The 22,267-nt window shown below is 33.1% G+C and overlaps 1 protein-coding gene across 1 annotated transcript in view; it reads left to right on the top strand.

Annotated features, from left to right (window-relative positions):
• LOC134705760 (myosin-IIIb-like) overlaps positions 1-22,267 on the top strand; it is a 45,201-nt gene that overhangs the window by 6,396 nt on the left and 16,538 nt on the right. Inside the window, exons 3-13 of the mRNA XM_063564478.1 lie at positions 4,445-4,672; positions 5,918-6,032; positions 6,606-6,753; positions 10,872-10,977; positions 16,422-16,542; positions 17,085-17,156; positions 17,812-17,820; positions 18,204-18,339; positions 18,972-19,197; positions 19,587-19,751; positions 20,236-20,378. Coding sequence (XP_063420548.1) covers positions 4,445-4,672; positions 5,918-6,032; positions 6,606-6,753; positions 10,872-10,977; positions 16,422-16,542; positions 17,085-17,156; positions 17,812-17,820; positions 18,204-18,339; positions 18,972-19,197; positions 19,587-19,751; positions 20,236-20,378 — 1,469 coding nt within the window. The remainder of the gene's footprint in view (positions 1-4,444; positions 4,673-5,917; positions 6,033-6,605; positions 6,754-10,871; positions 10,978-16,421; positions 16,543-17,084; positions 17,157-17,811; positions 17,821-18,203; positions 18,340-18,971; positions 19,198-19,586; positions 19,752-20,235; positions 20,379-22,267) is intronic.

Here is a 22,267-nt window from a genome sequence, read left to right as displayed (position 1 = left end):
TTAAGGAAGCAGTTGTAAGACCCTTACTGAAGAAACCGGGATTAGACAAAGAAGTTTTGAAGAACTATTGTCCAGTTTCTAATCTTCCATTTATATCGAAGGTCCTTGAGAAGGTTGTAGAATGTCGACTAGAGAACCATCTTCAATCGAACGATCTTTTTGATAGTTTTCAATCTGCTAACCGTGCTTACCATTCAACCGAGACGGCACTGCTACGGGTTCATCACGACGTAACTGTTGCACTTGATAACAACTGTTGTGTAGTTTTATTAATGTTAGACCTGTCAGCAGCGTTCGATGTCCACGACCATTCCATTTTACGACAGCGACTTGAATACTCATTTGGAATATCTGGAGTCGCGCTAAATTGGTTATTATCATATCTTACTGATAGAATTCGGCGTATCGCAATCGGCTCTGTTCAGTCGGACGATATTCATCTGAAGTATGGTGTTCCTCAAGGATCCGTTCTTGGACCGAAGCTTTACTGCATTTTTTTCGAAACCCATAGGTGAAATATGTAAACGTCATAATATGTGTTACTACTGCTATGCGGATGATACTCAGGTTTATCTCGTTATTAAACCTCTTGACAATTGGAACAATATATCTGCTCGACTTGAAACCTGTATGGCGGACATAAGCTCTTGGGTGTGTTCAAATAAGCTAAAATTGAATGAAGATAAAACTGAGCTGATAACTTTCTCATCGAAACACCGATTAAAAGAGTTTTCAGACTGTCACCTCACTTTTGTTAAAAACATCGTAAGCAATTCAGCATGCGTCAAAAACCTTGGTGTTAACTTTGACAAAACATTGGCGATGGACAAACAGATTAGTGCAACCTCAAAATCTTGTTTCTATCAGATCAGAAATATCGGTCGGATTCGTCCATTCATTACAGAGAATGCAGCAAAGACACTTGTTTGTTATTTAGTGACGTCTCGCTTGGACTATGGAAATGCATTGTTATATGGACTTCCAGCAAATGCAATCCAACGATTACAGCGTGTCCAAAACACCGCCGCAAAATAAATAACAAGAAAGAAGATAAACGAACACGTTAGTCCAATTTTAAAATCTCTTCATTGGCTGCCGGTAGCATATCGATGCAAATACAAAGTGTTGCTTTTTGTGTTTAAAGCTTTGAAACAAGAAGCACCCGTGTACCTTCAAGATCTGGTTAACATTTACCAGCCAACAAGAACTCTTCGGTCAGAAAACAACATGCTTCTAGTCAAACCAATAGTAAGAACAAAAACATACGGAGAGAGACGGTTTGATAGAGCGGCCGCCGTTTTATGGAATGACTTGCCGAAAGAATTGCGAAACACTGAATCTGTGAATGCTTTCAAGAAAAACATAAAAACTTATTTATTCAGACAGGCTTATCCACATAATTAATACTCGGACAGTTTTAGACTTTTATTCTATCTCAGTTCATATTTTTATGTATCATACTAACTTTTTATTGCATTTTTATTACCTTTACACTTTTTAATTTATTTATTTTTAAGACACTTCTCATACCTACTTTTTCCTTTTTATTTCGTTTACTCTTTTTATTTTTAGACATAAAGCTATAAGTCAATTTTTTAAATTGAAGCACTCCTGTTGATTTGCTTTTATTACTTTTTTTTCAAAATTAGCTTTCATTTTTTAAATCATTTTTGATGAAAAAACATTAATTATCATATATTTAGTTGCATTGTTTTTTTACGGTTTCTATTTTATTTGATATTTCAATTTGTTTATATGTACTTGTTTCATTGTTTTTTATGCATTATAAAGCGCGTAGAGTAAATGTTTATTTAGATAAGCGCTATATAAGCACTGTAAATAATAATCAGCGTTTGATGATAAATAACACGCTATTCCAATAACACTTGTTGATTGACTTTTCTTAGTCGTTTGACATATGTTGTCGTTGTTGTCTCAACATCCTGTATTAAAATGTCGTTGAGGGAAGAACGAATATTTGAATAGTAGAAATCCACGCTTTAAATATTGATATGTATCTTAATATAGATGCTGTTTTACTCCGTTACATTATACATTTAACTGTTCTAAGTCCCGAAGCTCAGTGATTTGTTTTGGATGCAGTCCGTCATATTTGTTTTCGATCATTTCTTTTACATGTATTTTTAATCAAATCCTTGGTTTTCTCATTTTTTCACATTTTGTCATGCCAGATTTTTTTTATAGTTAAATGTGGAATGTGTTTTTGTCAATTATATAACCCGCGTACAGTGGCGTCATTTTGGTTTCTGGTAAATAAGTGTCTCATTGCTAATCATGGGATACTTTTATACACAAAATGTATAAGTAAATGAAAATAACAATTCGAAACCCTAATACTCAAAATGATAAAGTTCACTGATATATTTAAGGAATGACTGTAATATTTTTCTGTTTATGAAGAAATAACATAAAACATTTGGTGCACACTGAATAACGCGCGTAGCGGGTTATTTAACAGTGTGCACCACATTTTTTATGTTATTTCGAATAGACAGAAAAAATATAACAGTCATTTCATATAATTTAATTCTAAATTCCATTTTAAAACGTAAAAAATCATGAAAAAACGTTGATGACGTCACGGTCACATGACTAAATTATGTCTATGGGCTAATAACAAAATAACGTCAGCCAATCAGAAGACGCGTTACATCCAAAATTAAATTATAAGTTAATGCACTTTAATAATAAAGAAGTTGACCAACCATAATTAAACAAACTAGAGAAGAAAATTCTGGAAATATTAGTAGTAACGTTCTGATGGACAAATTGCATTCAATGTCTAAGGAATCTTGAATCATATACTATTCTGAGCACCAACATAATTGTGTTTGATAAGAAAAGCAGCACACGTTGTAATTGGCCGTCGAATATAACCAAAAGAACTTCATACCTGATGAATGCAGGTTTTTATTTAGAAATAGTTACATTTACGGAATACGTTTTGGAAATTTATATGTGACGTCACCTTGGGCGTTGCTTTGAATATGGCTTACAGGGCTGTGATTTTGTAATTTATTCGTTTTTTATTCTATAGCTAGTCAACACTTCAGTTTAATCATGTATATCTAGTATATAGTCATTTAATTACATTTACTGTTTGCAAAAACTAGGTATTATTCTTGATAATAATGTTTTTTGTCTCAGGCGGATAACTCTGGCCTCACAATTTTTTTGGAACTTTTGTGCCTCGGTGATCTTCTACTTGGTAGTTGTTATGGCTTTCAAACTTTTTACATCTGAGCATAGTTTTGTGTGGACGTAGAGCGCGTCTGTTGTATAAACATATTTTAACCTGTTACCTTTGGAGAGCTATTATTCGTAAAATGTTGTAATTGTAATGTTATTAATAACACTGTCATTAAAGCGGGAGGTTTGGCCTGCCACAAAACCAGGTTCAACCCACCATTTTTCCGTCAGGAAAATGGCCATTGTTACATAATAGTTCGTTTCTCTGTGTGTTACGTTTCGGTGTTGTGTCTCTGATGTGTCGTAGTTCTCTTATATTTGATACGTTTCCCTCAGTTTTAGTTTGTAACCCGGATTTGTTTTTTCTTTCTATCGATTTATGAATTTTTAACAACGGTATTCTACTGTTGCCTTGCTTTACATCAGACAGTTTATCATACCAATGAAGTTTTTTTTTATTGAAATAGGTTGTACTATTTGAAATTCAATGTTGTATTTTGGTTCTGTTGTACACTATAAAGATGTTAGTTTTGGAACCCGTCTAATGAAGTATATAGCTATGAGAAGATGTGATATGAGTGACATTGAGACAACTCTTCATCCAAGTCACAATTTGTAAAAGTAAATCATTTAAGGTTAAAGTACGGTCTTCAACACGGATCTGCATGTTTTGCATTTGCGAAATACTTGTATAATACAATCGATAACTTACTCCGTTGACTTCGTTTGTAGCTTAATTCAATATTAAATTTACGTATCATCGAGAGTTGATAAATAGTCTGTGTTTGGTTTCTTTCCATTTCAATTAGCTTCTTAACAGTAAGTGTTTAATGAGTAAGATGTAAAAAACGTACATTAATTTAATAATTATTAGATTAAAAATGTCCTGTATCAAGTCAGGTAATTGGCAGTGCTATGTTATAGCAAGTGTGCATGTAACATTGTCGTTTATTTTTGTTGCACTTCAGTGTTTCTGTTGTTTCGTTGTTTCTCTCTTATCGTTGATGTGTTTCACTCGGTTTTAGTTTGTAACCCGGATTTTCTCAATCGATTTATGACTTTTGAACAGCGGTATACTACTGTTGCCTTTATATTACAAATGATAAAAGAGCATTTCCCTAAAAGAAATGTGAATATTTAACCAAACAAAAAGATTTTATTATTTTATATATTTTGAAAAGCCCCATAACCAAAATTCTAATAGGGTATGAAGAGTTGCATTTATATATTTAAGAAACATGAAAAATACGATTGGAAAAGATTTGAAGCAAACATGCCACCACATGTTTATAATGTTGCGGCTCGTGCATACCAAAGAATACGAGAAGCAAAGACTGATCAAGTAATTCTTGTCAGTGGAGAATCCGGAGCCGGAAAAACAGAAAGTACAAAACTTATGGTCAAGCACTTGGTTTACATGTGCCCTAATGGAAGTCATGAATTGCACAACACAATTGTACAGGTATCGTATTTATAATGTCTAATCTCTTTTTTAAGAATATGTCTACAAGAATACTGCTGTATTGAAAAATAATATTTTATATTACCGAGCCAATGCATATGTTTGTTCGTATCTTCGAGTACATGGTTTTAGTAAAATAAGAAAGGCTATTAGGTATCCATCGATGACTCAAAATGAGTGTATGCACCGCAAAATCAACAACAAAAAACCCCAAGAGAACAGCACGATTGTGTATGTGTGTATGTTTTGAAGGGTTGTGCGGATCAAGATGATAAAACTTGGTCATGAGTCAAGCACAATAGAATCAGAAGGTTGTCTAGGTAATTATGTAATTCTTTATTTCATTTATCTTAAATTCAAAAAAGAATTATAGTAAAAGTTGTTTAACGAAATGAATTGTTTTATACATTTATTAAGAATATAAATCTATATAGCAAACAAAAACTGAAATGCGGCTCCTCACTCAATCAAATTGTAACTATTGGATATAAGAAAGAAACAGTAAAATTACAGGTTAAACGAAAATTCTGATATCTAAATATTTGAGACAAAAAGTCGCAAGTGAGTTGAGATATACACATATCGTACGAGTTTACCATTTAGTGATGATGACCGTCAAAATTCACTAAAATGTCGATTTCTGTCGTTCTTTTTCATAACTATGTTTACATAGCTTTTCAATTTGGAGCACAACCTTACTAACAAAGTTCGATTATGACAGTTGTTATCCATTTGTTTAATGTGTTTGAACTTTTGATTGTGCCCTTTGATTAGGGTTTTTTATTTTTTATTTTTCCACGGAGTTGAGTATTTTTGTGTTTTTACTCTTTAGTGTGAATATGCAAAAGCGTGAGGTACATGTATCAATTGAGACAAGCAAATGCCATACTGTTAGAAAGAGGGAAATAATTAATTTGCAAGTTTAATCTATCACGTGGGTCATAGATTCTAGCCGGAAATGTGGGTTATTGAATGACAAGAAAAAAGACTTGATATATTTACGAATTCAAGTCATTCAATAATCCACATGTCTATTATCTATAGAATCTATAATGCACGTGATGGATTAAACTTGCAAATGGCCAATTTATCATTTCTCGGTAATGGCATTCCCTCTGTCCCACAGTATGGATATGTATATGCGCTAATCTTTGACGTCTTTTAAAGTTTCTACTTGTATATTGCTACCTGTCATTTTTTCTTATGATATATTGACATTTTTGCAAACAGTATTTTTCGTTTTAGGTGAATCCTCTTTTGGAGGCTTTTGGAAATGCCCAGACAATAATGAACGATAATTCAAGTCGATTTGCTAAATTTTTAGAGCTCAGCTTTGACGACAGTGGACAGGTTCTCGGAGGTATTTATCGCAATTCATTTGAATTACTACAATGGATAACTGAATGGAAAGAATTAAAAGGAAATATAATTATTCAAAAATATCGACAGTTACGTTTTTAGCTTAAGGTGTGTCACATCTTATATAAAGCGCATTATACATTTTTACACTCAACATGTGCATTGTAAAGAGTATACATTTTTTGGTTACCCCAATTTAGTTTTTTTGTTCATAGATGTACGAGTTTTTTTATATGTCTGGGTGCTGTTTAAGTATCTTTCGCCCCCTTTTTATCACAATCATAGTATACCAAATATATTTTCCTTATCATGAACCCAATTATTTTATTTTTTTTGGTAAATAGTTATAAAAAAACACACCATATTTTCCATACACATATTAAAAACAATGCATTATGCAATACCTTGGTTTTATATAAACTTTGTATCATATATTGGGATTTTGTTACACCCCCATTGATAACACTTTATATCATATCTCGCTTTTCAGCTGAAATACCATTTACACTTTTTAAAACCTACACTATTCGTTACAATACCAGTGTAAAACTTTATATGATATATTTGTTTTCAGCTGCAATTCGTGATTACATGTTAGAAAAGTCAAGAGTAGTTACTTCCAATAAAGATGAGGGAAATTTTCATATTTTCTACTCCTTGTTCGCAGGAACCAGTAAACAACAACTGATCGACCTCAATTTGTCGGAAGGCAAAGATTATAGGTCTGTATAGTCACATGATCTAGTAAAACATTAAATAGAAAACACATCAATAAGAAAACATAGATATGTAGGTATAACATTCCTACTCCAACCGAATCAATAATAAAAGAATAATTAATAAAATTGTATCTCAATAAACGTAGTCAAACAGTATTTGTCGTTTGTAAAGCCCCAGTCACACTGTCACGTTTCGGCTATCCCGTTTTGCTACGTTTTCAAAACGTAGCGAAACGGCAATATCCGTAGTGAATCGTATCGATCCGTATTTAAAACGGCTATATACGTAGTTATGCGTAGATTGATACGTGATCGGTGCCGTTTGTATTGGTCTGCACAATACAAACGTGACTAAAAATGAAAACGTAATACTAACGTAGAAAAGCGCAGTAAAACGTAGAAGGAACGTAGAAATGCGTATTAGAAACGTACCTGATACGTTCTAAAACGTATTTGATTATAATCACTAGGTGTTATTACGTTTAAGTACGTATCTGCCACGTTGCATTAGGTTTTTGTACGGTATATTACGCTTCATGGTACGCATTAATAGGTTTCATCACGTTATTCTAGGCATTATTACGTATCGATGCGTATTACTACGCATGATTACCTTCTTCTACGTATAATCAAACCACGTATTTCTTTCAGCTGAAATATTCAGACACAATCGGAACATTATTAATGTATTCGTACAAGATATATCGAGATAAAGTCAAACGTTTGAAATGAAACAGTTGTAAAATGAATTTCGTAGAATCAGAACATTAAGTATCATTTAGAAAAAGAAAAAAGGTACGGGAATTCAACAAAGGAAATAACAATAAAAGGTAAAAAAAGTGAACTGAAATATTACGTAATAGAAAACTGTATTGCACACGTTTATTCCTCCTCTGGTTTCTATTCTGGCAATATGTGGACCCAAGAAGCCAAATTTTTCTTTGATCCATTTGTCTCTTTGAATATCATCTTTTCTGCCTGAACCAGATTTATTGCCTTCTCGTGTCAGTCTTCCAAACTGAGATCTCATTGACTCAACCCATGTCCTGAGAGTCTTCCAATCCTCTACCCTATCTCATTAGCTTTTGCTTGCCATCGTGTATTTTTGAGAGCAGTATCTTTGTACTGATAATGAGCTGAAAGAGAAGAAAAAAATCGGTCACATTGATTTTTAAATATAAAGACCATGCTCTATGTCTACTGGTGGGGTTAACATCTTTTGACATTTATTCTCCGTATTAATATTTTAAAATATAGCAAATAAATACATGTACCTTTGTTGTATAGAGGTTCGTTTTCTCTATACCAATCTGCCACCTCATCCTGCTTTTCTTGTGGTATTTCTAATGGCTTGCTTCTTTTGCGCTTCTCTTTATTGGTATTAGCTGGCTGTTCAGTATCACTATTTTGTGTTTGCTCATTTGTTTCTTGTGTATTAGTTGTTTCAGTCTCAGGCGCCACACTAACTATGCGGCCTCTGCCACGCCCACCACGACCCCTTCCTCTGCCTCTGGTCCTCATCAGAACGGTCTGGTTTGAAACACACTAAAAGATAAATCAAATACCGGTAAGAGGAAAATTGGATTTAAAACGGACAATGTGCAACGTAGAATATTTCAAAAGAGCAATTATTATAAAAGGGAAAGCCGTGATTGACAATGTTCTAACCAAAGCTTTAAATGTTTTTTCATGATTCATGTATCCACTCAACAAAAATCTTATCTGAAAGAAAAAACAATAAAATCTTTCTTTTGAGTACAAAAAATCTAAATTTTTAGACCATAAAATGGGAACAAAATAATTTAATTACAATGACAGATGTATTAATAATTATAAAGTGTACCTCTATTAATGTCTCCAGATTTGTTTTAGTTACTCTGCTCCCTCTTTGCATCTCTGTCCTTTCTAAATTTTATTGAATAATGATGCCGTTTCATGATAAGTGATCACAGCGTAGTGACACGTGATACTGCCTGCAATAAACTTGCTAAATCGTAGGAAATCGTGCAAAAGCGTACTTGAACCGATTTAGAAACGTACTAAACCCTAGTAATACGTAGTGAAACGTAGTAAACCGTGGTAAAACGTAGTTTATACGTACTGAGGCGTATTAAAACCTAGTAGAACGTACCCCTTGTAGTTATAAAAAAACCTAGCAAATCGTAACAAAACGAAACAATACGTAGAAGAACATATCAAAACGTGGCGTAAACCTAGTAAAACGTACGGACCGTTAAAAATGACAAAAAAATGCCATTAAACGTAGCATTTCTACACGTACTAAAACCTAGCTGTCGAAACGTGACAGTGTGACTGAGGCTTAAGCCTCAGTCAAACTGTCACGTTTTATTCCATTTTAAAATGCTATGTGTCAACTACGTTTTGAATAAAACTGTCCCGTTTTTGTTTAAAGCTAGGGTTTACTAGTTTTATGCTACGTTCTTATCACGTTTTGCTACGTATAAAAACGTATAGACCCATGTTTCCGTCACGCATTGATACGTTTCGATACGTAGTAAGCATGTTTTGATACGTTCCGCTAGGCTTTAATACGTATCTACTATGTTTCCACTTTGTTTCGATTTTCGCTACGTTTATTGTTGAATTTTGAAAACATACGGAGCAGGTCCCGTTTTGAACAAAGGATCACTACATTTCAATACGCTTCATTACATATGCTAGGAAAACGTAGCTCTTGTGGCCTTTATCTTGGGGCTCAATGTAGTTCATAAAAGTTTCTCGTTTCTCCTTTTATATAGATTAGATCGTAGGTATTCCCGTTTGAATGGTTTCACACCAGTAATTTGTGGGGCCCGTTATAGCTTGCGGTTCGTTGTGAGCATATACTCTGTGTTGATGGCCGTACCTTGACCTATAATGGTTTACTCTATAAATTATGACTTGGATGGAGAGTTGTCGCATTGGCACTCATACCACACCTTCCTATATCTACAAATCATATGTAAGTGCTATCAAGAAAGTGATGTATTTCTTAATTTTTGAAACCGTTTATATCATGTTAAGAATAAACATGTTATGAAAAACCTTATAAAACAAGCAAATCTTTTATTTATTAAAAGTTGTCCAGACGACGCCACACGAGTTTTAAAAAAAAACAAGAATTTTAAGGCAACTGAAAAAAACCAAAATAGTAATGGGGTGGTGTTCTCGAAGGCATCCTAAGATTCGTCCTAAGTCATAGATAAGACCGATTTTAGGATGGACTTAGGATCGACTTTGGACACTCTTAAGTTGTGTCTCGAAGCTCTCTCAGACGAATCTTATGTTAGGACGTCCTAAACTTTTCCTAAGTCGGAATTATAAATCTTCAAAGTAATTTTTTGACAAAACATTTATTAATGACGAAATTATTTAACAAAATTGTTTACGAATTTTATAATAGCATGTACAGAATTAAATGCATAATTACCAATGTAATTATATCAAAAAGGATTGTTATTTAAACTTGAAAACAATTTGTTTTGAAATGAGAATAAAATTTGTTGTGTAATCGTATCGTGAAACACGAAGTTCAAAGTTTAAAATCATGCACAATTTCTTTATATACGAGTTAATGACCGATGGTGCGTTTCATTTCATGTTCATTTTCACGTAAAATAATGAGCAAAAAGCGAAATCCAAACATTATACACTAGGATGCAGATAGGATGCTCTTAAGACACCTTATTGGGTGTCCTAAAGTTAGGACGAAAAATGAGATGTATCATAAGTTACGAGAGCTTCGAGAACACGACTTAGGACAAAGACTTGTCATAAGATAGACTTAGGACACGTCCTAATCCTAAGATAGCTTCGAGAACACCACCCCTGAACCATAAATAATTTACAGCAAATGGTTGTAATTTCGTCCGACTGAAAACTGTTGGAACGGAATAAAACCACTGTCTGTTACTTGTTATTGCACTTTATTATGGAAGAGAAATCAAAATCTACATATAATAACAAACGTTTCTGAGAGCGGGAAATATAGTAGCATGTTTTACACTGAAAGATGTTTTTTTTACTTTAAATAGTTTGCATTTATTTCTTTGACTGCAATGCTCAATCATTTGATTTTAAAAATAAATGATAAAGGTATAGGAATATTATGTGTTTTTTAGGATCATGAAGAGTGGGTGTCTTAAATTGTTAGAAGGAAAGACAAAATACAGAGAAATATACACACAACAAATGGATGCATTGAAAAGGATAGGCTTCGATGAGGATGTTTGTATTTAATGACATTTTCTTTATTTTTGAATGACAATATTCATTATTTTGTGTAACTTTTGTCATATTATTTAAATAATTCCGTTGTGGCTTTGTAATTAGTTAACCTACTTATTGTTGACCACAAGATTGCTACGAACACCATGAATAATGGTTTAACTTAGGTTAAAATTTGGATTTTTTGTCAGATGTGCGGACTCTTTGTTGTTTTCCTAAATGATACTGGGTAAAATATATTGCCCAATAACACTAATTTTTCTTTTCATATAACAGTTGCTCAAAACAGGTCATTTATCTAAATTTGAACATTTAGAATTCTTTTCCCTCGATTTAAGACCCATATAATACCAAATGCAAATGTTAGGTTAAATTTCGAGACAGCCTTTTCTCGCCATTTTTTATAAACTAATTATCTCGAAAAAGAGCTTCATGACTAATATTATTTTAAAGCTTATTTATTTTTAGCTCACCTGGCCCAAAGGGCCAAGTGAGCTTTTCTCATCACTTTGCGTCCGTCGTCCGTCGTCCGTCGTCCGTCGTCTGTCGTCCGTCGTCCGTCGTCCGGCGTTAGCTTTTACAAAAATCTTCTCCTCTGAAACTACTGGGCCAAATCAAACCAAACTTGGCCACAATCATCATTGGGGTATCTAGTTTAAAAAATGTGTGGCGTGACCCGGTCAACATACCAAGATGGCCGCCACGGCTAAAAATAGAACATAGGGGTAAAATGCAGTTTTTGGCTTATAACTCAAAAACCAAAGCATTTAGAGCAAATCTGACATGGGGTAAAAATGTTTATCAGGTCAAGATCTATCTGCCCTGAAATTTTCAAATGAATCGGTCAATCGGTTGTTGGGTTGCTGCCCCTGAATTGGTAATTTTGAAGAAATTTTGCTGTTTTTGGTTATTATCTTGAATATTATTATAGTTAGAGATAAACTGTAAGCAGCAATAATGTTCAGCAAAGTAAGATCTACAAATAAGTCAACATGACCAAAATGGTCAGTTGACCCGTTTAGGAGTTATTGCCCTTTATAGTCAATTTTTAACCATTTTTCGTTAATTAAAGTAATTTTTTACAAAAATCTTCTCCTCTGAAACTACTGGGCCAAATTAATCCAAACTTGGCCACAATCATCTTTGGGTTATCTAGTTTAAAAAATGTGTGGCGTGACCTTGTCAACCAACCAAGATGGCCGCCATGGCTAAAAATAGAACAAAGGGGTAAAATGCAGTTTTTGGCTTATAACTCAAAAACCAAAGCATTTTGAGGAAATCTGACAGGGATAAAAATGTTTATCAGGTTAAGATCTATCTGCCCTGAAATTTTCAGATGAATCGGTCAATCGGTTGTTGGGTTGCTGCCCCTGAATTGGTAATTTTGAGGAAATTTTGCTGTTTTTGGTTATTATCTTGAATATTATTATAGATAGAGATAAACTGTAAACAGCAATAATGTTCAGCAAAGTAAGATCTACAAATAAGTCAACATGACCAAAATGGTCAGTTGACCCCTTTAGGAGTTATTGCCCTTTATAGTCAACTTTTAACCATTTTTCGTAAATTAAAGTAATCTTTTACAAAAATCTTCTCCTCTGAAACTACTGGGCCAAATTAATCCAAACTTGGCCACAATCATCTTTGGGGTATGTAGTTTAAAAAATGTGTGGCGTGACCTTGTGAACCAACCAAGATGGCCGCCACCGCTAAAAATAGAACAAAGGGGTAAAATGCAGTTTTTGGCTTATAACTCAAAAACCAAAGCATTTTGAGGAAATCTGACATGGGATAAAAATGTTTATCAGGTCAAGATCTATCTGCCCTGAAATTTTCAGATGAATCGGTCAATCGGTTGTTGGGTTGCTGCCCCTGAATTGGTAATTTTGAGGAAAGTTTGCTGTTTTTGGTAATTATCTTGAATATTATTATAGATAGAGATAAATTGTAAACAGCAATAATGTTCAGCAAAGTAAGATCTACAAATAAGTCAACATGACCAAAATGGTCAGTTGACCCCTTTAGGAGTTATTGCCCTTTATAGTCAATCTTTAACCATTTTTCATAAATCTAAGTAATCTTTTACAAAATCTCCACTGAAACTACTAGGCCACAATCATCTTTGGGGTATCTAGTTTGAAAAATGTGTCCGATGACCTGGCCATTCAACCAAGATGGCTGCCACCGCTAAAAATAGAACATAGGGGTAAAATGCAGTTTTTTGCTTATAACTATGAAACCAAAGCATCTAGAGCAAATCTGACAAGAAGTTAAATTGTTAATCAAGTCAATATCTATCTGCCCTGAATTTTTCAGATGAATTGGACAACTGGTTGTTGGGTTGCTGCCCTCCAATTGGTAATTTTTAAAGAAATTTTGCCGTTTTTGGTTATCTTGAATACTATTATAGATAGCGATAAACTGTAAACAGCAATAATGTTCAGCAAAGTAAGATCTACAAATAAGTCAACATGACCTAAATGGTCAATTGACCCCTTAAGGAGTTATTGCCCTTTAAGGTCAATTTTTAACAATTTTCATTAATTTGGTAAATTTATGTAAATATTTACCAAATATAGTTCTCTGTTACTAATGGGCAAAGTTCATGATAGATATAATTGTGAGAAGCAAAATCGTTCAGTGAAGTAAGAACTTCAAACACATCACCATCACCAAAATACAATTTTGTCATGAATCCATTTGTGTCCTTTGTTTAATATGCACATAGACCAAGGTGAGCGACACAGGCTCTTTAGAGCCTCTAGTTATAAATTTCAACCAGGATTTTTAAAGAAGTTTGGTCATTTCACGTTTTTGCAAAATTGATGTATTAAAAGATGAGATCTTAATTATTATATTTTAAATCTGACATAATTCCTTTTCAAAATCAAAAAGTGAATAGCATTTTTAGCTCACCTGGCCCATAGGGCCAAGTGAGCTTTTCTCATCACTTGGCATCCGGCGTCGTCCGGCGTCGTCGTCCGTCGTCGTTAACTTTTAGAAAAATCTTCTCCTCTGAAACTACTGGTCCAAATGAAACCACACTTGGCCACAAACATCATTGGGGTATCTAGTTTAAAAAATGTGTGGCGTGACCCGCCAAACAAAACAAGATGGCCGCCATGGCTAAAAATAGAACATAGGGGTAAAATGCAGTTTTTGGCTTATAACTCAAAAACCAAAGCATTTAGAGCAAATGTGACATGGGTTAAAATTGTTTATCAGGTCAAGATCTATCTGCCCTGAAATTTTCAGATGAATCAGACAACCAGTTGTTGGGTTGCTGCCCCTGAACTGGTAATTTTAGTGAAATTTTGCTGTTTTTGGTTATTATCTTGAATATTATTATAGATAGAGAGAAACTGTAAACAGCAATAATGTTCAGCAAAGTAAGATTTACAAATAAGTCATCAGGACCAAAATGGTCAGTTGACCCCTTTAGAAGTTATTGCCCTTTAAAGTCAATTTTTAACCATTTTTCGTAAATTTTATATATCTTTTACAAAAATCTTCTCATCTGAAACTGTTGGGCCAACTTAATCCAAACTTGGCCACAATCATCTTTGGGGTATCTAGTTTAAAAATGTGTGGCGTGACCCGCCAAACCAACCAAGATGGCCGCCATGGCTAAAAATAGAACATAGGGGTAAAACGCAGTTTTTAGCTTATAACTCAAAAACCAAAGCATTTAGAGCAAATCTGACTGGGGTTAAATTGTTCATCAGGTCAAGTCCTATCTGCCCTGAAATTTTCAGATGAATCAGAGAACCGGTTGTTGGGTTGCTGTCCCTGAATTGGTAATTTTTAGAAAATTTTGTTGTTTTTGGTTATTATCTTGAATATTATTATAGATAGAGTTAATCTGTAAACAGCAAAAATGTTCAGTATAGTAAGATTTACAAATAAGTCAACATGACCAAAATGGTCAATTGACCCCCTAAGGAGTTATTTTCCTTTACAGTCAATTTTTAACAATTTTCATAAAACTTGTAGATTTTTACTACCGGTTACATTTTCCACAGAAACTACTGGACCAAGTTTATTATAGATAGTGATAATTGTAAGCAGCAAGAATGTTCAGTAAAGTAAGATGTACAAACATATCACCATCACCAAAAACATAATTTTGTCATGAATCCATCTGCTTCCTATGTTAATATTCACATGGACCAAGGTGAGCGACACAGGCTCTTTAGAGCCTCTAGTTTTTATTTATCGACTTTTTTTACTTAGTATCCAGTTTGAATTCTAGATTTGTTAATTTTACCTCAGGACATCCTGAAGCGCAGGATTTAGATCACGACATCAAGATGTTTCTGAGTTTAATAACGTCTTTGACAACTTGTTTCCCCAAACATGTTTACATATACAAAATTAAATATGCAAATGTCTTTTCTGTCAAATAGTATTGATGTCAATTGATATATATATTATGTGTCGACTTAATAAAAAGCATCGTTACATTATTACGGAGAACAGCAATAAAACCGCCGCAATTCCTTTGCTTTTGTGTTATTTGCTGTAGATATACTGATTTTTTGTCATGAATGGATATCAAATCTTATTTTCTATAAAAAGTAAAATCATACAATACTGAACTTAGATGAAAATCAATTCGGAAATTCCATACTCACACGGCAAAATCAAATAACAAAACGCATCAAAAACGAATGGACAAGAACTGTCATATAACTGACTTGGTACAGGAATTTTCATATGTAGAAAATGGTGGATTAAACCTGGTGTGATAGCGCTAACCCTCTCACTTTAATGACAGTCTCATCAAATTCTGTTATATTTACATTGATGCGTTAACTAAACAGACACAATACATAAAACAGTCGAAATATGGGTACACCAGTTATCATCGTATAACAATTTTAAAAGGAACAATTTAACAGAATTCAAAAGCATCTATTAGCCACAAACACATTCATTGATTTGTGTGTCTGACGTCAGAAAATTTTATATGTTTTAAGACATATGTCTAATATTCTGAATCAGTAGTTTGTTCTGATGACATTAACGTCCATCCGTCAATCCATCCTTTCATATATATACATGATATAAGAATTATACGGTTAAACCGGTGTCGAAGTAAAAAGCTCGTGATTTCCTTTCTTTTATTCTTTTCTTGCTAGTATTGATAAATTGTAATTGGGTTTGTATACGAACTTAAGTTATAGACAGAAAACATATTTCATAAATATTTTTTTAATTTTCATGAACGAAATGATATCTAGTCCTATATTGAGGGTACACAACTTTATTTAAAAAACACCAAGTATTCTTCTATTTACCAATATATTTACAGTGTAGGAAGAATGAATTACCATGTTACATCAGGAATATTGTACATTGTAAGGGATATTTGCTGAGGATAAGAAAACATTTGTTAATTATGGAAGATAAACTGTTACATGTATATCATAATATATTTTCAGGACATGAACATTTTACATTCCATGTTAGGAGCGATTATTCATTTGACTGAAGTAAAGTTTCGAGAGGCGAACAAAGTAAATGCGCCTCTAGAAATAGTGAACACTGACCAGGTGGATCAAGGTAGGCCCTGTTTTACTTAACATTTCTAGGAAAAATATATGGATTGTATTGTTAAACGATAAAGACACTTTTAAAAATCTCCAACATAAAAAATACAGCGCTAAACACTTATTTCGTAAATAATTTAGAAGGGACGCAAATTTAACACTTTTCCCGACCAAAATATCAAGTAAATTTGAATAATTTAATTTATGATAAAATCTTCAGCATACATATACATGAAACTCATATTTATATCAGTGAATTGACTCTATAAGCATTGTACAGGGTCGTGTTTTTCTACTATGCTTACGACAATGATGTATGGGATCTACTATTAAATAGAACACCCCATACGAGGCCTATATAACCCAGACAAGGCATTTCGTAATTATTGTATCAGAGCTTGAAGACCTGGATGTATAACTTATCTATATCTGATTAAACATATCGTTGCTTACTTCTCTAACATTGGATAAATTGCATTATCAGAAAAATATAGAAATATCTTAACATTATAAGGAACTAACTTAATTTATCTTTTATTTTTTGTGTGTTGAAAGCTGCACAGCTACTGAATGTAGATCCAGTAGAACTTTGCTTAGCACTTCTCAAAACCAAGACAGAATATGGAGGTTTGTAATATAAGTCACATAATATATTGTTAAAACTCGTCAGAGATAAACAGCTGATAATTTGAACAAACCTGTATAGACAAGACTCACTAATAACGCTCAAATTAAACCAGGTCGAAAAAACTGTTGATCTGAGCAATTAACTGTCGCTCACATTGTTTTTCATTGTCCAAAAGTTTCAATTCACTCACGCGATGAAGATGACAGACCTGGAAACTTATTTAACGTTGTCGTTGAATTTCACAATGATGTAAACACGCCAATTAGTTATGTTATAATAATAATTTTTACATTAGGGCAACATAAAACTATATACTAGGTTATATCAAAAGTATTTCGCATAGCCTTCCAAGTAATTTCAGTTTATCATGATGAGGGTTTTACCAAGAATATAAAGTCGGTATTATATGGCTTAAAGCATAATATATTGTAGAAGGTATATAGCATAAAGGTCGATTAAAAACAAATGTACTTGTGCATAAGCCATGATCTTTTGAAACGATTTTAAGGAAATTATTTAGTATAGCTTTAAGTTTAAACGTGGGTGTGGATGTATTTATGTTTGTCTTCATAATTACATTTGATTTTATGTTTTTGTTATGCCTGAACCTTTTTGTACTTTTATATTGACTTCATTTGATGATTTATTTTGTAGGTATAGGAGGTAAGCACTTGTTTAAATAAATAAGTATTCAGTGACTAGCAAAGTTATTGGAAAAACCAAACCAAAATTTTTTTTCCAGCAGCATCACCTCCATGAGTTGTTAACGCTTACGCAAAATTTGAGTTCAAAATCGGCTTTGGTATGATGCTTACTATAATTTTTCTTGTAATGGTTTGTAGTGAGATCATTACTTCTGATGATTAAAACACATTGACGGGACATCGAATATTGTTTTTCTACAAACGGGATACCATTGTTATGGTTTGTAAAAGATATCAATTATTTTAAAAAGAAAAAGAAAAGCACGTGATTATGAATATTATACGTTGTTTGTGAATACCATTTGTTACGCACTTATGCTTATTAATTTATTTCTAATTTAGGTGAGCAGATTTACTGTTTGAAAAATTTAGAACAAGCCCGAGATAGTTGTGATGCTTTAGCCAAAGCTATCTATGAGCGAATGTTTGGATGGGTGATTAGACGGATCAATGAGGATTTGAACCCCACTAAACAAAGGTTACGTATAAGAATTTGAGATATTGTGTTCTTTATAAAGATTTCACTGTTTTCCTCGAATTTCCAATTTTGGCGACCTTCAGTGAGAAACTCTAGATAAGTTTAAAAAAAAACTGCGTTAAATTCCATATTCTAATGTATAGATGATGTGTTCATACTCACAGAATAATTACACTTTTGTTGATCTATTTAATTTGTCTTCAAATAAGTACATATACATTAAAGTCTGTTTCATTTTATGTCTTTTAGCGGTATTTTTAACATAACTATATAAGCGAGAGGTTTGACTAGCCATACAACCAAGATCTTTCTAACAATTTTCTTTAAAAAGTCATGTACCAAGCCAGTTTAATGGAAGTTTTTCTCTACAGTCCGTTCTATGTATGTTGGCGTTTGATTTTTTTGCACTTTAGTATTCCTGTTGTTCCTTTGTTTTTCTCTTATAGACGAAACGCGCGTCTGGCGTACTAAATTATAATCCTGGTACCTTTGATAACTATATAGTTGATGTGTTTTCCTCGGTTTAAGTTTGTTACCCGGATTTGTTTTTGCCTAATCGAACTATGGCTATTGAACAATGCTAATTACTACTACGTTCATGTATTTATTAATTTTATAATTCAATCTTACAGGAAAAAGGTTGCTGCATCAATAGGGATACTCGATATTGCTGGGTTTGAGAATCTTCACGTCAACAGTTTTGAACAGTTGTGCATCAATTTCGTTAATGAGCGTCTTCAAAACTTTATGAACGACCATGTGTTTAGGAAAGAAAGAGCGATATACCGTGACGAAGGCATTCCATGTGACGATATAGAATTCAAAAACAATGAAGGCATTATCGATACATTCATAAAGGTATTGTATATCGAGAGGCTGTGTCTGTTGCAAAGTCTTTTCGTTTATGGACTTTCCGATTAGATTGTCCTCTGAGTACAGCATTTTTGTGGTTTTACTTTTTTTTCTCGATATCCCCCTTATCAAATTATGTTTCAAATTATTCATTCCAAGGTATTGCTCATACAATGTCGTTATGGTCTCAGAAAAAAAACCCACATTTATAATATTAGCTTTGCATAGATTGTTTCCTCTTTTCTTCAATGTAACTCCTGTTGTTGCTTCGGAAATATGTAGCTATTTATAATGACATTAAACATTTGAAATTTTACTATATTAATGTTTGAAAGTAAGACTATTGATAGAATATAATGTGTGACTCTTCCTACACTATTCATTTATTTATTCAGAAGCACATTGGGATTCTTAATTTATTGAATGAAGAAACTCAGTTCAAGCAAGGCTCAGATGACAGTTTTGTTAGAAAGGTTACAGCAAACCATGCTAAATCAGACATTATTGTAAAAAAACGAAATGACGATCCAGAATTTGGAGTATGCCATTTTGCCGGAAAGGTAAATAATTTGTGAAAATTTATTTACCATAAATTTGAAAGACTAAACGCTTAATTTGACTCAACTGTAAAATACTGTCTAGTGTAAACAAAATCGACTACTATGCAAAAAGAAGATGTGGTATGACTGCCAATGTGACAACTATCCACAAAAGACCAAAATGACACAGACATTAAACCCTATAGGTCACCATACGGCCTTCAACAATGTGCAAAGCCCATACCGCATAGTCAGCAATAAAAAGCCTCGACGACTTAATGTAAAACAATTCAAACAAGAAAACTAACGACCTTATTTATGTAAAAAAAATGAACGAAAAACAAATATGGTTTGAAATAACTAAAACTGTCATATTCATAGTTCAAACTATTCATGTTTTACTAAAAAGTAAACTTCGATGTCTCACGTTGTCAGAAATAGGCCTTCCTATATCTTAACATCAAAAAGATTATAAAAACTACACATTCGAGCTGTTACTTTTCAGGTATGGTATGACTGCCATGGATTTCTGGATAGGAACAAGGACACTCTGAACGACGATTTGTTTGACTGTATGAAGGACAGTACAAATGACTTCATTCGTGATCTTTTTACTATCAAAAAGGGACCAACTGGCACAATATCAGAGTAAATACTATTAAGTAAAATCTGTTAAGTTCTGAGAATTTATTTTCTACACGAATGATTACAGAATATAGGATATATAAACCTGTATGACATATAGTTTGTTTGGCTTACAAAATATTTCAAATTTGCTATATGTGTCGCAGATTACAACTACTACTGTGTCATAACCGAATAAGACCCATCATCGAATTTGCCCTACCCATGAGCAACACGATGAATACCACTAGGAGTAATCAACTTTCCCTTCTTCAGTAACTGACCTCACATGGTCCCCCAGCTTTGTTGGGGGTTAAAAGCTCAGTATATAGGTTTCTGTGTAGTGTTTTGTTCATTTGTTCATTTTCTCATTTGCTTTTTCGCTTTTTCGGTTTCTTTCGGCATTAGTTTTGAATGTCCCCTTGGTATTGTTCAATTTTTTTTCTAGAGCAAAATAACTCGGAAATACATGCGTGCTCGTTATTAAAGTTGGTATTTTGGGATTTTTCTATTATTATTGCAGTTATATATTCAGGATTATAGTAATACACTACCAACAATTTGACTAGCGTTTACATGTACATTAAATGCCGCTATAAAAACAGTACTTTTAGGAAACATTACTAATCAGTACATTAAATGCCGCTATACAAACAGTACTTTTAGGAAACATTACTAAACAGTACATCAAATGCCGCTATATAAACAGTACTTTTAGGAAACATCACTAAACAGTACATTAAATTCCGCTATATAAACAGTACGTTCAGGAAACATCACTAAACAGTACATTAAATGCCGCTATATAAACAGTACTTTTAGGAAACATCACTATTCAGTACATACATTTTTTTATCATTTTCAGTAATGTTGAGAAAAAGTTGTTTACAGTACTGAAAATTTCAGTCATTTATCAGTACTGAAAATTTCAGCCATTTTTCAGTACTGAAAATTTCAGCCATTTTTCAGTACTGAAAATTTCAGTCATTTTTCAGTACTGAAAATTTCAGTCATTTTTCAGTACTGAAAATTTAAATCATTTTCAGTACTTAAACTTTTTGTCATCTTTAAGTACTTCTACACATACAATATAAGGTCAATGTCAGAAAAATATCAAATGTTTTTATACTGCAACTAGTTGTGATTATTTTATATAAAATATTGTAACAAAGCTCTGTTGTGTACGATGTCAATTTCATCATGGCACACTTACTCCACAATCAGGGGTCCATGAAGGGATGGAAATAAGTCTTTCGTTTGTGTTACAATTTAATAGCTATCAATTTATTAATTTATGTTGCAGTATAAAAGCAATATTAGGTCAATGTCAGAAAAATATAAACTTTTTTTGTGCTTGGCGCAAAACTTGGGAAGGGCTCGGTAGAACCTCGTCCTTCCCCAGTTTCTTAGCCTCATACAAAAAATATGTATGAGACTGCGAAACTGGGATAGGGCAAGATTTTACTGCGCCCTTCCTTTCCCCAGTTTATTCAGAATACTAAAAAGTTTATATCTTTATGACATTGACCTAATATTGTTTTTTTCTTACTGTAACCTAAATTAAAATTGATTTTTAAATCGTAACTGTTATATATTAGTAGCATGAATATCAAACTGTTTATATCCCTTAATGAACCCCTGATTGCGGAGAAAGTATTGCATGATGAAATTGACATTGCATAAAATATAGAAATCAACGACAACGGAAGCCCGCAATGAACGGTGTTTTAATCTTTTGCTGACGACAACTTCCAAATCTACTTAGGACCAGGATTTTTTAAGGTAAAAAGTTACGAAATATATCAAAGTAGTTCACATTTCATTTGGTTAGTATGGTGATCACGAAATCAAATAACGTGTTCAAACTTAATTGGGGCATTTTAGTTGGTTGCAGAACATGTCCGTCCTGGGAC

Source organism: Mytilus trossulus, chromosome 2, assembly GCF_036588685.1.
Source record: "Mytilus trossulus isolate FHL-02 chromosome 2, PNRI_Mtr1.1.1.hap1, whole genome shotgun sequence".
NCBI classification, from domain to species: Eukaryota; Metazoa; Mollusca; class Bivalvia; order Mytilida; family Mytilidae; genus Mytilus; species Mytilus trossulus.
This window is presented reverse-complemented; position numbering and strand designations above follow the sequence as displayed.